General features: G+C 35.1%; 1 protein-coding gene across 9 annotated transcripts in view; it reads left to right on the top strand.

Moving 5' to 3' along the window:
• The window catches only part of gphn (gephyrin), a 135,305-nt gene that overhangs the window by 56,836 nt on the left and 61,119 nt on the right, over positions 1-17,350 (top strand). For 8 of the 9 annotated variants that reach the window (XM_015369289.1, XM_015369281.1, XM_015369278.1 and 5 more), the window contains exons 1-4: positions 8,839-8,893; positions 8,994-9,086; positions 15,099-15,193; positions 15,505-15,571. In XM_015369289.1, coding sequence (XP_015224775.1) covers positions 8,846-8,893; positions 8,994-9,086; positions 15,099-15,193; positions 15,505-15,571 — 303 coding nt within the window. In that variant the 5' untranslated portion in view covers positions 8,839-8,845. Of the gene's footprint in view, positions 1-4,271; positions 4,330-4,429; positions 4,523-8,838; positions 8,894-8,993; positions 9,087-15,098; positions 15,194-15,504; positions 15,572-17,350 lie in introns of those variants that run through there. The other variant, XM_015369295.1, reaches the window with a different exon arrangement.

The following is a 17,350-nucleotide window of genomic DNA, read 5'->3' as shown; positions in this document are numbered from 1 at the left end:
ATGATGACATTTATTCCACAAATAATCCTTGTAGTGTGAAGTTAGCCACAGACATGTTAATATTGCGTTTTTCTGGGGTGTGTTCATATTGTTTACCATGTGTGAGTGGAACACCTTGGTGGGTACTCTGAACTCTCAACACGGGGGAGGTTTGAAGGGGTGAGCTTGTCCTTTTCCTCCATCTTTTCCACCATCAGCAAACATGCTGAGAGGTCCCCCCTTGAGAGCTTTCCTACATGTGGATGGACCAACAACTTATCTCTAATGGCCTCAACTCGGTTACTACTGGGAGTATAGCGATGACCGAGGAGGTTTTTGTCTCTTTCCTGGATGAAGTGTGTGTTTATGTGTGTTTGAATAGAAGCAAGGAAGCAGGAGAGCACAGAAAGTGAGTTTGAGTGCTTTCTACAAAGAGCGTGTATTATTAATAAAATCACCCTGGCAGATGGGTCTCTTCTTGGAAGTGTCCCACAACCACTGAGATTTGCAGCAGACACACACACACGCACACACAAACACTTCCAACTTCTTCTCTTGTTAAGTGTGTCCCTTTTTTGCACTCTTTTCACTTTGTGCCTCTCTTTGTTATTCAAGCTTCCTATCTTTATCCTCCTTTCTGTGCTCGTCTTTTATTTATCATACGACTTGGCCACGATGTCCAAGCTTTCAGGCCAAAACTACTGTCCCTCTCCCAACCATCCACCCCCCTTTTTCCTCTCTGTCTGCCGGCTGTGTTTTTGCTTCTATTCATTATTCCAGCTGCATTAGGAACCGTTCACAACTCTCATAAACCATCACTCTCACCCATGCACTCTCACAAACAACTGCAGGTGCTTGGTTCCAGGTACTCAGAGATTCACTTCCATACAGTAAGCCCATATTCTTATCTTCAGGTAACACAGAGTACATGTCAGATTAAATAATACTACTTCAGTGATAGTATCTAGGTGTTAATTTATTGTATGTCTCGTACCATGTCTGTTGGTTGTGCTTTTCTTTTTACATCTCTTTGCAGGCGATGAAGCAGACTGAAAAAGTTTTATCATTATCTCCCTTTTATATCCTCTTTCTTTCATCTTTTCTCTTTTTTTCTCTTTTTCCTTTTCTGTTCTACTTAGATTGCAGTGTCCATATAATCTGTAAAACTCCCTGCATATTTATAATAAAGCAATTTATATGCATGAAACAAGCGGAACACTATGGCAATAGCCGTACTGCTTCACTTGCGAAAGTAAAATCTGTTGGGCTCTTTTTGGCATCAAGACAATTATTCTTATTGCCACATTGCCAGACAGGACACTGTAAAAAAAAAAGAAAAAAAAAAGGCACCATTCACAACAAAGGCACAAATCTGTCTTCAGCACTGACCAACTTTAGCCCAGAGTTGGACAAATGGATCTCATATCATACAGGCATACATTTTGCTATGCAGCATTGATATGTTGCATTGCACTCATCATTACAGATCTACAGCTAAAGCCATTTATCTGTTTGGAAAGTTCCTGTTTGATGTCTGGTGATGCCATCTTGATACTTCCGGGATGAAGTCTAAATATAAAATAACATCTCCGTTGGATAATGTCTCCCACCCCATGCATGAATCTGTTGCTGAACTGGAGAGCTCCTTCAGTGACAGACTGCTGCACAATAAATGCACCAGGGAGCGTTATCACAGATCCTTCCTCCCAGCAGCTCTAAGACTCTATAACCACCACTGCTCCCAACAACCTCAATAAGTTGTTATATTCATGCTAATTCTTTGCACAGTTTCTGTCTTGGTCACTTAAATAACACGCTGTTGTCATTTTTGCACATCTCTGTTGTTGATGCTATTTTTTTCACGACAGCAATATATTGGTTATTTATTCTTTCCAGATGATTTATATTGCAAAACACTGTACAGTACAGTATTTTATTTGTTTATTTTCTTAACTCTGTCACTTATTCTGTTATCTTTATACAACTTCTAAGGTCCACGTTTGTGTGACTACTTATGCTATAATATTTTTGCTGCTGTAACACAAGAATTTCCACATTGTGGGACAATAAAGGGATTTTCTATTCTATTTCAATAGCAAATAAAATATTTCCATTATCATACCATTTATTTTTTTCAGTTGAAGCATTTCCTCTTGCGTGACATGATTCTGTCACGCATGATTCTGTCATGTACTTTAGAGCTAAGATGCCTGTATAATTTCCCTGATGTTCTCTAAATGCTAAAATTTTCATAACATCAACAGATTTTATCTCAGTTTCATCCCAGATGACGTATTGGTCCCCGGTTATATATTTTGGCTGTAGCTGACCATCTATTGTTGTTTTTACTGTACCTTCTTCAGTGCTGAGTGGCATGTCAACCTGTAATGGTACATAACCTCCTTCTATATGGATAATAGTATTCTTAGCAGCTTTAGCATCAGTGTTTATGAATTTTGCAATAAAAATCCTACACAGCCATCATATCATCCTTTCAAAATACTTTATGGTATTTTAATCTTAGTTAATTCACATTATTTGAGTATTTGGTCAAATGAAATCAAGTTAGCGATGTTATCTGATAAAGTTTTGCTTTCCAATTTTTGTAAAATGGTTTAAGGAAAGAATATATGCTGGCTCGTTAATGGGCACAGCAACTCAAACTGTGAAAGGATTAGATGCATAGTATAGTCTTAGTATTATCATCACTTATGGACCATATAAGTTTGTTAATAAACTGCAGATAATGAACAGGTAAAAATGGATTAAGCAAATTTCTTTGCTACAGTATTTTAAATTTTCATCTTCTGTAATTTGGCAATCTGTGCAATTTAGGAAGACGCTTGGTGCTCTCTAATTTACAATACATAGATGTCTATATCAGAGTGCTTAATTTTTATTGTAAGATCTATTGATATATTATGCAAATATGAAAACTGTTCAATTATTAATCAAAAACATGAAAAACAATTTGTCTGAAGATCTTAAATACATGGTAGCAAAGAAACGGGATCCCCATTAGTTACAACAAAAGGTACTCAGGAGTTCTCACTCCCTCCCAAGCAATATACAACACAGCAATTGGAGTCTCCAGACAGGAAGAGCTGCCAAGGAAATGCTGGGAAGGAACTCCAGTTATTTGTGCAGACCGTATTTTTATTTGGACTGAAACAGAGAGGCATGAAAAATCCCAGGAGCACACAAGAGGTGATTTGTCCTGACAGCTCCTTTACTCTCCTGAGGTGTAACACGCGTAAACACATAAATGAACGAGCGTACGTGCATGAACTTATATAAACACACATGAATGCATACAGCGCTGCCAAAAGCCACTCTCCACCCATCAAAGCACACTAAGCGAAGGTAAATCTCCAATTTCATCACAGTAATGTTAGGAGGGGAGAGCTGTGTGTGTGGATGGGCTCCTTCATCCTAAAGATGCTGCAGTGTTTCATTAAAAAAAGCCATATTTCATTTAAGGGTTTGTTTCATACTTTTGTAAATTTTGTCAAAAACCTGTCATAGTCCAATAGTTTTTCTTAATAGAACTCTTGCTGCATTGTTCTTATTATTTCTCCATGCAGGTCCATATTTATTATTCCAAAAGTATCTCAAAAGACTGTGATATAGGGGTTCTGTTTCCGTGTGTTGGCTGCAGGACGGTGTTATGGCATTTGTGTCACAGAGGAGAAACATGATGCACTAAAGTGACCAAAATAGCTCTCTTGGAAGAAAGAAAAAAAAAAAGAAAACGGTTACATAAGGGTTTTCTGTTCCTTTACCTTCAGCCTGGTCATTTTTAAGGTAGTGTAATACTCTTTCTGACCACGGGAGGGCGCCAGGTGTTTACTTCTCAGCCCTAACTCTCTGGTCAGTCTCTGGAAAATCCTTTCCCAAAGAATCTCCAAGGAATTTTTTATTTCTGTGTTCTATATATTTTGATACTCAACACCTTTTTTTTTCTTTTATATATATGACCCGATATTATTAAGTAAATCTGTAATAAAATAGACCAGTTTTCAGATTTACTTTCATAAAAGCTTTGTCTAATCATGTCTCCAGTTCTCCAACCTTTTTTTTTTCCTACTTGCTTTGATTCAGTTTTATTTTCCTATATTTTAATCATGTAAAGCACTTTGTCTTTGTACTGAATTGTGCTATGCAAATAAATGTACCTTGCCTTGCCTTTTTTGTTATGAGGATTGTTTGGTGTTTGTTGTTATAAAGGAAACCATATTTTTCTTGCCCTACCAGGTATCTTTGCTCAGTCTCTGTTTTCTGTCTTCACTCAGGTTGGGGGGCATGATCTCAGCCTACAAGATAGTGCCAGATGAGATAGATGAAATCAAGGTAAAGATCACTGCACCGTTTTGACTTTATTGCTACTTCTACTATATTCCACAAGGGAGATTTTTCATAAATGTTTAACTTTTTGCATGTTTTCCAACAGGAAACACTGGTGGACTGGTGTGATGAGAAAGAGCTCAACCTCATTCTCACCACTGGAGGCACTGGCTTCGCCCCGAGAGATGTAACACCAGAGGTGGGTTTACATGTTGTTTTCAGACCAAAGCTGGCTATCATGGGTAGTTTAAAAATATGAGTAGTTTGGTTAATATTATAATGATTATTATTTATTGAGTTTGGTGAAGAAATGTGTTGATTGCAGTCGAAGAAGAGTACATTTTCTTGAATATTCACATTTCTTGTCTGGTCTTAATTTAAAAAAGAATTAGAAAGTATGTGTTTAAAGGTAGGTTTCTTAAGAAGCAAAATATAAAATTAGCTAACAAAGTGGAAAAAGGCGTAATTTCAACAATATATAACCAAAAATACACAATAGATTATTGATAGATTTTAAAACCTAAATCAAAAGAACCCACTAATGATTAAAACATTTTAACCACACACATTTTAACACAACTACTGAAAGATTTTATACATTTAGTTAATTAAGATCAGCCCAAGTTAAAATTTTGGGCGGCCTAAACTAATTTGCTCTTTTGTCAAAGGGTAGAAATACCACCAAATAAGAAAATAATGCCTACTATATGTTTTTTTATATCCACATTTGTGTTTAAGAATCCCAACTGTTTCCACACAAATTAATCAAATCAATCTTTCTGTTCACTAAATGCTCCTGCGTGTTTCTTCATCATTTTGTACCATTGCAACTTCAGATGGTTTATGTCTGCACTTCTTTATGGACACATTTAGATACCTTTTATAATGAGATTTTTCTTTTTGCTGATATACTGATTAATATTATTGCCAAGGTAATGTTTTACCTCTCCTTTTCTATTTTATCTGGTAAAACAGCACAACATGTTTGGGTAGGGACTTTAAAGGGTCTGGAAACAGTGGTGGTTCTAGAGGAAATTTACAAAGGGGGTCAGGGGGTCTTTTATGGGGGCAAAAAATGAAAGACTAACAAACATTCACACAAAAAAAAAAACAAATAAACAAGGTAAGAGTACATCATTTAGTGTATTAAATGAGCAACGAAGCCAAGATTGCAGACTCCTGGCCCCTGTTGGCTGCTGTTTAAAACCACCAATGGGTGGAAGCAACATTTAGNTTCTTTTTACATCTCTTTGCAGGCGATGAAGCAGACTGAAAAAGTTTTATCATTATCTCCCTTTTATATCCTCTTTCTTTCATCTTTTCTCTTTTTTTCTCTTTTTCCTTTTCTGTTCTACTTAGATTGCAGTGTCCATATAATCTGTAAAACTCCCTGCATATTTATAATAAAGCAATTTATATGAATGAAACAAGCGGAACACTATGGCAATAGCCGTACTGCTTCACTTGCGAAAGTAAAATCTGTTGGGCTCTTTTTGGCATCAAGACAATTATTCTTATTGCCACATTGCCAGACAGGACACTGTAAAAAAAAAAGAAAAAAAAAAGGCACCATTCACAACAAAGGCACAAATCTGTCTTCAGCACTGACCAACTTTAGCCCAGAGTTGGACAAATGGATCTCATATCATACAGGCATACATTTTGCTATGCAGCATTGATATGTTGCATTGCACTCATCATTACAGATCTACAGCTAAAGCCATTTATCTGTTTGGAAAGTTCCTGTTTGATGTCTGGTGATGCCATCTTGATACTTCCGGGATGAAGTCTAAATATAAAATAACATCTCCGTTGGATAATGTCTCCCACCCCATGCATGAATCTGTTGCTGAACTGGAGAGCTCCTTCAGTGACAGACTGCTGCACAATAAATGCACCAGGGAGCGTTATCACAGATCCTTCCTCCCAGCAGCTCTAAGACTCTATAACCACCACTGCTCCCAACAACCTCAATAAGTTGTTATATTCATGCTAATTCTTTGCACAGTTTCTGTCTTGGTCACTTAAATAACACGCTGTTGTCATTTTTGCACATCTCTGTTGTTGATGCTATTTTTTTCACGACAGCAATATATTGGTTATTTATTCTTTCCAGATGATTTATATTGCAAAACACTGTACAGTACAGTATTTTATTTGTTTATTTTCTTAACTCTGTCACTTATTCTGTTATCTTTATACAACTTCTAAGGTCCACGTTTGTGTGACTACTTATGCTATAATATTTTTGCTGCTGTAACACAAGAATTTCCACATTGTGGGACAATAAAGGGATTTTCTATTCTATTTCAATAGCAAATAAAATATTTCCATTATCATACCATTTATTTTTTTCAGTTGAAGCATTTCCTCTTGCGTGACATGATTCTGTCACGCATGATTCTGTCATGTACTTTAGAGCTAAGATGCCTGTATAATTTCCCTGATGTTCTCTAAATGCTAAAATTTTCATAACATCAACAGATTTTATCTCAGTTTCATCCCAGATGACGTATTGGTCCCCGGTTATATATTTTGGCTGTAGCTGACCATCTATTGTTGTTTTTACTGTACCTTCTTCAGTGCTGAGTGGCATGTCAACCTGTAATGGTACATAACCTCCTTCTATATGGATAATAGTATTCTTAGCAGCTTTAGCATCAGTGTTTATGAATTTTGCAATAAAAATCCTACACAGCCATCATATCATCCTTTCAAAATACTTTATGGTATTTTAATCTTAGTTAATTCACATTATTTGAGTATTTGGTCAAATGAAATCAAGTTAGCGATGTTATCTGATAAAGTTTTGCTTTCCAATTTTTGTAAAATGGTTTAAGGAAAGAATATATGCTGGCTCGTTAATGGGCACAGCAACTCAAACTGTGAAAGGATTAGATGCATAGTATAGTCTTAGTATTATCATCACTTATGGACCATATAAGTTTGTTAATAAACTGCAGATAATGAACAGGTAAAAATGGATTAAGCAAATTTCTTTGCTACAGTATTTTAAATTTTCATCTTCTGTAATTTGGCAATCTGTGCAATTTAGGAAGACGCTTGGTGCTCTCTAATTTACAATACATAGATGTCTATATCAGAGTGCTTAATTTTTATTGTAAGATCTATTGATATATTATGCAAATATGAAAACTGTTCAATTATTAATCAAAAACATGAAAAACAATTTGTCTGAAGATCTTAAATACATGGTAGCAAAGAAACGGGATCCCCATTAGTTACAACAAAAGGTACTCAGGAGTTCTCACTCCCTCCCAAGCAATATACAACACAGCAATTGGAGTCTCCAGACAGGAAGAGCTGCCAAGGAAATGCTGGGAAGGAACTCCAGTTATTTGTGCAGACCGTATTTTTATTTGGACTGAAACAGAGAGGCATGAAAAATCCCAGGAGCACACAAGAGGTGATTTGTCCTGACAGCTCCTTTACTCTCCTGAGGTGTAACACGCGTAAACACATAAATGAACGAGCGTACGTGCATGAACTTATATAAACACACATGAATGCATACAGCGCTGCCAAAAGCCACTCTCCACCCATCAAAGCACACTAAGCGAAGGTAAATCTCCAATTTCATCACAGTAATGTTAGGAGGGGAGAGCTGTGTGTGTGGATGGGCTCTTTCATCCTAAAGATGCTGCAGTGTTTCATTAAAAAAAGCCATATTTCATTTAAGGGTTTGTTTCATACTTTTGTAAATTTTGTCAAAAACCTGTCATAGTCCAATAGTTTTTCTTAATAGAACTCTTGCTGCATTGTTCTTATTATTTCTCCATGCAGGTCCATATTTATTATTCCAAAAGTATCTCAAAAGACTGTGATATAGGGGTTCTGTTTCCGTGTGTTGGCTGCAGGACGGTGTTATGGCATTTGTGTCACAGAGGAGAAACATGATGCACTAAAGTGACCAAAATAGCTCTCTTGGAAGAAAGAAAAAAAAAAAGAAAACGGTTACATAAGGGTTTTCTGTTCCTTTACCTTCAGCCTGGTCATTTTTAAGGTAGTGTAATACTCTTTCTGACCACGGGAGGGCGCCAGGTGTTTACTTCTCAGCCCTAACTCTCTGGTCAGTCTCTGGAAAATCCTTTCCCAAAGAATCTCCAAGGAATTTTTTATTTCTGTGTTCTATATATTTTGATACTCAACACCTTTTTTTTTCTTTTATATATATGACCCGATATTATTAAGTAAATCTGTAATAAAATAGACCAGTTTTCAGATTTACTTTCATAAAAGCTTTGTCTAATCATGTCTCCAGTTCTCCAACCTTTTTTTTTTCCTACTTGCTTTGATTCAGTTTTATTTTCCTATATTTTAATCATGTAAAGCACTTTGTCTTTGTACTGAATTGTGCTATGCAAATAAATGTACCTTGCCTTGCCTTTTTTGTTATGAGGATTGTTTGGTGTTTGTTGTTATAAAGGAAACCATATTTTTCTTGCCCTACCAGGTATCTTTGCTCAGTCTCTGTTTTCTGTCTTCACTCAGGTTGGGGGGCATGATCTCAGCCTACAAGATAGTGCCAGATGAGATAGATGAAATCAAGGTAAAGATCACTGCACCGTTTTGACTTTATTGCTACTTCTACTATATTCCACAAGGGAGATTTTTCATAAATGTTTAACTTTTTGCATGTTTTCCAACAGGAAACACTGGTGGACTGGTGTGATGAGAAAGAGCTCAATCTCATTCTCACCACTGGAGGCACTGGCTTCGCCCCGAGAGATGTAACACCAGAGGTGGGTTTACATGTTGTTTTCAGACCAAAGCTGGCTATCATGGGTAGTTTAAAAATATGAATAGTTTGGTTAATATTATAATGATTATTATTTATTGAGTTTGGTGAAGAAATGTGTTGATTGCAGTCGAAGAAGAGTACATTTTCTTGAATATTCACATTTCTTGTCTGGTCTTAATTTAAAAAAGAATTAGAAAGTATGTGTTTAAAGGTAGGTTTCTTAAGAAGCAAAATATAAAATTAGCTAACAAAGTGGAAAAAGGCGTAATTTCAACAATATATAACCAAAAATACACAATAGATTATTGATAGATTTTAAAACCTAAATCAAAAGAACCCACTAATGATTAAAACATTTTAACCACACACATTTTAACACAACTACTGAAAGATTTTATACATTTAGTTAATTAAGATCAGCCCAAGTTAAAATTTTGGGCGGCCTAAACTAATTTGCTCTTTTGTCAAAGGGTAGAAATACCACCAAATAAGAAAATAATGCCTACTATATGTTTTTTTATATCCACATTTGTGTTTAAGAATCCCAACTGTTTCCACACAAATTAATCAAATCAATCTTTCTGTTCACTAAATGCTCCTGCGTGTTTCTTCATCATTTTGTACCATTGCAACTTCAGATGGTTTATGTCTGCACTTCTTTATGGACACATTTAGATACCTTTTATAATGAGATTTTTCTTTTTGCTGATATACTGATTAATATTATTGCCAAGGTAATGTTTTACCTCTCCTTTTCTATTTTATCTGGTAAAACAGCACAACGCGTTTGGGTAGGGACTTTAAAGGGTCTGGAAACAGTGGTGGTTCTAGAGGAAATTTACAAAGGGGGTCAGGGGGTCTTTTATGGGGGCAAAAAATGAAAGACTAACAAACATTCACACAAAAAAAAAAATAAATAAACAAGGTAAGAGTACATCATTTAGTGTATTAAATGAGCAACGAAGCCAAGATTGCAGACTCCTGGCCCCTGTTGGCCGCTGCTTAAAACCACCAATGGGTGGAAGCAACATTTAGGAAAAACATTATAAATAGAAGCACAAAGGAAAAGAAGATAAACCCAGTATTAATTACATAAAATACCAAACAGGTTTTGGATTTTTTTTTTTTTTTTTTTTTAAGTCATTTAAAACTTAGATCAACATTTCTTAAAAAATATGATTCAATGCACCAATCTGATCACATTAGACCTTACGGGCCTAATACAAAGCACAATTAGCCTGGAAACTTAACATTGCACATCACCATGGGTGCACCATCATAGTGCCTCATAGTGGAGGTAGTATCATGCTGTGGGCATGGTTCTCTTTAGCTAGCCAAAGGAAAGTGAGCAAAGTTATTCCAGGTGTTTTTGTTTTTCATGTTACAAAACATAAACAAGTGCAGGAACTACCAGTACATTTTCAAGGAGCTTTCCTGTTTTTAGACAGTTTGGCTAAGAGCTACAGGTCTGAGGATTTCAACTGCAGACAGTAGGCAATTTTTGTTTTGTTTTTTTTATTTTGAAATGAAAGTGTCTTTAGAGGCACCTGTCTCATGCTGCTGTATTTGCTTCATTAGCAGCTTGCTTTTTGCTGATCACATATGAGTTACAAAAATAATTACCACTAATTAGTCCCATAGTCAGAGGGGAAATAAAACTGTAGAGTTGCTTCGTTTATCAGCTATGTTTTCTGTTAGGTAAATGATAGAGTTCAAAGACAACATTGAATTTATATGTATTTTATTTTGTTTAAGTGCTTTTTACACTTTCCCATGATTTCTGTGGTATTAAATAAAGGTTCCCATTGAAGTTGTATCTTAATATTTTTCATAGATGATCTGAAATCCTTCACAAATGTATTGTGTGTAATATAAATGTAATATTACTAAAGACCAGCTACTCAGGTACTCTAATCTACTGTTGCTATAAAATATTTATGTAAGGTTATTATGATAAAATTAATTTAAGATGATTGTGTGATATTGACATTGTGGATTGTAAAGTTACTCAAACATTTTTTCTTTTTCATTGTAATTGATCATACATCTAATTTACTGAAAACTCCTTTGAGATATAATCTGTTTTTCCAGGGAGATTTGGCTTAAAGGTGCAGCGGTGTACAGTTGCAAAACAAATATATAAAATACAATTAATATGTTATAAAAGTTATAGAATTACAAAAGCAGTCTCAAAAATAGAACACTATGTGAAATTAAGTGAATTATAGTGAGTTAAAACAAAATCTGAATTTTTTTAAAGAGGATTATATTTATTAAAGAAATAAAGTGATTCGAACTTATCTGGCCTGTTTTTTACGCATCTGTGGAGAAAATTGGGTTTATCTTAATGGTTTCCAAGGTTACCACATTGGAACTTCATGCAGTTAGTCAAGCCATGTTACTAAATAATTATATAAACCTGTCAATCAGCCATACCTTATAACAAACTAAGTTGCTTTCAGCTCTGGGTGCAGGAAAGCTGCTCCCCAGAATGGTCTTATCTTTTGAATTGCAGAGGAGCTTCTGTACATGGACAACTTTTAACGAGAGTCTATGGGCAATGATGACGTCACCAATCCAACAATCAAAATAGCTTCAATCTTTATTAAACTCGTTATTATTGTCTTTATCAAAGATTAAATATTTATCCTGCAGATCTAAAAAATATTTTAATGTATTTTTAAATATTTAAATTTTATGATTATTTATTTATTTTTTGATGTATTAATCAAGTATATTGGGTGAGTGGGCGCCCTCTATTGGCTACTGGTCTACTGGCCCTCTATTGATGGCTGACATGAATGACCTGTTCAATGCCCTCCCGTAGCTTCTTAAATCAGTTTTAGGTCCTCTTTCTTTAGGAGCTTCTGTTCGACAGCAAAAGCCAAGTTAAAAAATGTGAACAAACTGTTTAGATCTTTAAGAAAAAGAACTCTACATAGGGCAAAGCCCACTTCTGATGCTTATTGTCCTTATTAAATCCTTGAAAACTGTTTTTGTGTTTACTCTGATTCCCTTGTCAATATAAAAATTGTGTTTAATAAATTATGTGCAATATTTCAGTGGTACTTAAACATGTATTCCCTTTATCACTCCTGTTATGGCTGAATATTTAGTTTATAGTAATGATTGTATAATGTTAATTCTAAGTTATAGTAATGATTGTATAATGTTAATTCTAAGTTATAGTAATGATTGTATAATGTTAATTCTCAGTTATTTTAAAAAGTAAAACTAATCCATGCTGAGTATTCTGTGATTTTTGTGCCTCGGAATATTTCTGCCAATTTACTTTAGCTTAGCTGTTAGCAACATGCCTGCAAAGCCTTTTAGGTTTTTTTCTGTCTAAATTTGGAGTCATATGTGCTTCTAGTATAATTATCAGATGTTAGGATTTTTTTTTTTTATTCTATTCAGTTCAGTTTGTTTATATGGCATTACTTCATAACAAATTGTGTCTCTTCCTGCTTTATGGAACAGACTTGTACTCTTCATTAAGATGATTTACATATAGCAAATTATGAATAAAATGAAATTATAAATTAAAATACAGTAAAGTAAACTCTATTTTTTATTAATTAACATTTAGTAAATTTTTTTAAAGGAGCATACTTCCTCCAAACTTAAGACTTTTCTGCAATACTTAAATCTAAAAAAACATCTAGTGACAGCAGAGGTGACACAAGCCTTATCAGGCACACTTCAGTTTAATAACATGCTGCTGTCATTTTTTTTTTGAATATATATATCTGGTTTTGCAGCTATTTTTTACATATCCATTACTGTTTATCCATTAACTTTTTTATATTGTAAAAACACTGTACAGTGCAATACTCTAATTGTTTTATTTTACTTTTCTAAGAGGCACATTGTGCGACCACTAGTACTATAACCTTTTGCTGCTGTACCACCACAATTTCCCCATTTTGGGCTAATGAAGGGATTCTTTATTCTATTCTATTCTAGAATAGAATAGATGTGGTTTTCCAAAACCTAGATTTAGTTCAATCAGACAACTCATCTGTAGCTTTTTAAATACATCGTTACACATCTAGTCTCAGTCTCCGATACCATCCTTTGGTGACCATGCTGCTCATAATGCCATGTCAGTTGAGTCAGCACTCCAAGGATTTCTTTTTTTTTTTTTTTTTAATCAGGCTTGTATAAATGTGAACAGGTATGTATTATTAGAAAGCTGTGCAGTAATATATAATTTTTGTATGACACATTATGGATGCAATTTAACGTTCACCTCAGTGAAAGACATGTTTATTAAAATAGTTTTATTAATTGATAAATATATAAAAATATAGCATGAAAACACAAGAGTGCAGCCTTAGCTGCCATATAAGCGACATATCTCACAAATATTTAAGTCTCCAATGAATCCTGAAACATGATTTGTCCAAATTATTATTTTTTTGTTAAATTCAGCATATCATGTGTTTTATTGAATCCATTACTAAATTAAACAGCCCATATCTTAGCAGTGTGGATGCCGGAAAATAAGCCTTAACTATCTTTTCTACATCTACTGTATATTTATCTACATTAGGAGTTGATATTGATTAAGTCTCTTAAATCACTGGGGAAATATCCGCTCTCCTCATAAAACCCATGCAATAAAACCTTGGGATGCTGAACTCCTCTGCTTTGGAATCTTGAACTGTTGTGGAAAGAAGCTTGCTTATTTTGATTTGCGGATTTGTTTTTTAATTGCTTTATTTGATGGCTTGAATGTGATTAAATACAAGCCAGCAGGGTCACATTTCACCATTCATTGTTATTTTTTTATTAACACTGTTGGCTATGCAAGATTTCCTTTGTCATTGTCAACATGTTGTTGAAATGTGTAGATTGTGTAGCATTGCCATGTACAGAAAATATATTTCTCTTCAGTTAAATATAATCACTGTAGGCCTTCATAACCTCATTTTAGTTTGTCTTAGTCCAACTAGGTTTTCAGACTTTTTTCAAACAAGTAATAAAAAATCTTACATTGTCTTTCTAAGTGATGGAACAAAAATAAACCATGTTATGAATAAATAGTTAACTGGAGTTTATGATAAAACAAATGTATTCTAAATGTTCTTTTGGTCTCTCCTTTTCTCTTTCTCTGACACTGTCTGCTCCTCATTAATCCCTCTTATGTTCCTTTTAACTCTGGGGTTAAAAATGAAAATGCTAAAAGGAATTTCTCTCTTTTTAAATATTTCCTATGCATTCTTGTTGCTGCATTTGAAGTATTACTTAACTTAAGCCACATACAGTATGTAGAAAACGCCTCAACTCCTCTGCTGTCTGTCATTTAAACAATCTTAGAATAACCGCCATGCTAAGTACTGTAAATAAACAATAACTTGGGACATTTTTTTACATTTTTATGATTAGATTCGTGCAGGTCTTTTATTTAGTTCATGCCTTCTTCTTAAAGAGGTTTACATGCTGCAGTGTAAACCCCAGTCATTAGTTCTAGTTGTTCTCTTAAAGGTCCTGTTGCTCTCCTAAAATCTATGTCTTCTGATTTCTAAATAAACCTCAGTGTAAGTAAGGTTAACACAGCCAAACTAGTCACTGGTAAAACTGTCGATTTTATTTTAGAGCAAATATTGAAGATTTGATACAAAACGCCAAATGGCCAAAAGAGCTTTTTAATTTAAAAGGGTATTACTCTGATATATGTTCTTATATTTCACACTGTTACCTTAACATGTTAAAATGTTTAACATAAACAAACAATTCTTACAAAGAAAATGTGATAATCTGAGTTCTTCTTAAGCAATGTTTTGCATTTTAAATGAATAAATCTTTACAAAAAAAAAACACAATCGACATAGCTGAGTTGACTGACTAGGAACATAATGTTGTATCAGGTTTTTTCATTTGTCCGAAAGAAGTCTGACTTATCATCAGTGCTGCAGTTTGATCATTTTTAGGCTTATAAAATGACTCATGATTTGTTAAACTATAACAAACACGTGCATGTGTTTGTGTGTGTCTCTCTCTCATTTAGGCCACTAAGGAGGTGATAGAGCGGGAGGCACCTGGGATGTCTCTTGCAATGCTGATGGGATCCCTCAATGTTACACCATTAGGCATGCTTTCCAGGTATAAGAAACTCAACGACACGCTTGTTTAAAATTTAGAGAGAAATTCATAATATTTGCACCTCTAGATTTCTTTTGATTATTTGTGACGTTTGTAAATTTGATTTAAAATGGTTCTTTTCAAGATAAGAATAATATCCGATATATAATCACATGACTATAGAATTGAGTGGGATCTTAGTGGCTGTAGAGCCTGCCCAATATAGAGACATAAGTAAGGAGAGTTTGCTGGTACATTTTTTATTTGAGGGGAAAATATATCTATATATATAGTCTGTATCATATCATCTGACAATGGCTGTGCAATTTCAGACCTGTCTGCGGGATCCGAGGCAAGACGCTCATCATTAACTTACCAGGAAGCAAGAAAGGCTCCCAGGTAGGAAATAATGAAGTTGTCTTTTGTTAAAGGAAGTAAATAAAATAAAAACAATCTAAATCAAATATGTTAACCTATGTTGCAATCAATTTACAGCAAGTGCCATCTTAAGGCACTTTACAGAGAATAAGTTCAGTTAAGTCATACAGGCGGGATAAAACTTTTTTTTAATATATGGAAACCCAGTAGATTGTATCATGGTGTGCAGAAAAAAGCATGCAGTGACAGTGGACGATCCTTTGCATTGTAGCAACCCCTTATACCAGTAGCGGCGTCTGCTATCTGAACCAGGGGAGGATCAATGCTGTTGATTAAATCCAAACGTTATGTGTTGCATTAGAAAATATTGAAACACATAAAACACATCACTATAACTGGTGAAAATAGCTGTTGTGAAGCACTCTGAAATAATAAGCTCCAGAAACCACTGCAAGAGTTCAACACAAGATGATTTATCTGACTGAATGATCACTTTTTCCTCTCGACTCATGAGGAAACCCTCCTCGCTCTGTCAGTCAAGAATCTTTAAGTATGTTGGCCAATCAGCATCAAGCAGCTGGCTTCATGACCTGCCCCTGCTGCACAGACCCCCTAAGAGGTTTAGCCTCACTGGAAGTTACATATTTTGGCACGTTATCCAATCAGGGCTCTACTTTCCTGCTGCTTACCTTTCAAGTTTGTTTATTTCAGACATACAAGTACTGTATATAATAAAGACAGTTTATGTATACGTCCATACAACATAAATTAAAACAGTCTGAAAAAGGGTGTATTGGCAGAAGCAAGAAGCTTATAATGCCCACCCTCCAAAGCCAGTTTACATTGGATTAAAAAGCAAAGAAAAAAAGATAAATAGATACCATTTAAAATACATACCAACGTATGATTTTAAGGAAAGTTATGATTCTCAATAGACCAAGGCTCAAAGTTCAACAGGGATTTTTCATGGAGGCTGAATGGCAGCATCCTGCTGCTCCAGGGCGGGAGATGCTAGAGAGTCGAATTAACAGTTGACTAATGCACAACAGACCCAGGAAATTAGGGGCATTTTAGAGCATATTTAATGAAGTTTAATGAATGCATTTATGTACTTCGACAATGCATATTTTACCAATAATTTTACAAAATTTAAATGGGAGGTTTAGCAAGAATTTTGAAACCACCCCTGCCTCATACTTACAGTAGCAAACATATAGCAACAATGCAGATGAAAACTCCTCCATACCTGGAACAAGCCTCCAGCAGAGCCAGGATGAACGGCCTTCTGCCACTACCAACTGGGGGATTGAGCAGACAGAAAGGAACACTTGAGCACTGATAAAGGAGTACTTTCTATTTGTGAGAAAATTAAAGGTTAGTAGAAGCTCCTGAAGTGGCTTCATCTCGGAGAGAAACCCAACCAAACGGCTAAACTTAAAGCCAGTATTCAAGTCTAGGAGATGAAAGGGTGCATACAGTCTGGTTATACACCATAAAAACCCAGCCACCAGATATATCTATGAAAGAGAGAGTGTTAGCCAGTGAAGGGTGGAACCTATGGTGTAGAGCTTAAATGAATGCCAGGTCAGATCAAATCTGTAAAGAGAGAAAGAAAGAGGTCAATAAGTAGAAGATGAGTTCATGTCAACCATGATGGGATGAGTCAAGGATAGAGAGAGAGACAGACCAACCTCTGTTTTTATTTTGATGCAGCTTCAAAGTGTCATTAAACACCAGGTTTTCTGGTGGTTATAAATGAACTTTTACATGGCTGCATAAAATACTGACTGTACTAATACC

The sequence above is a fragment of the Cyprinodon variegatus genome, unplaced genomic scaffold (genome assembly GCF_000732505.1).
Source record: "Cyprinodon variegatus isolate N-32 unplaced genomic scaffold, C_variegatus-1.0 Scaffold37, whole genome shotgun sequence".
NCBI classification, from domain to species: Eukaryota; Metazoa; Chordata; class Actinopteri; order Cyprinodontiformes; family Cyprinodontidae; genus Cyprinodon; species Cyprinodon variegatus.
The sequence above is the reverse complement of the archived record's forward strand: the minus strand, read 5'-3'. Positions and strand labels throughout refer to the sequence as shown.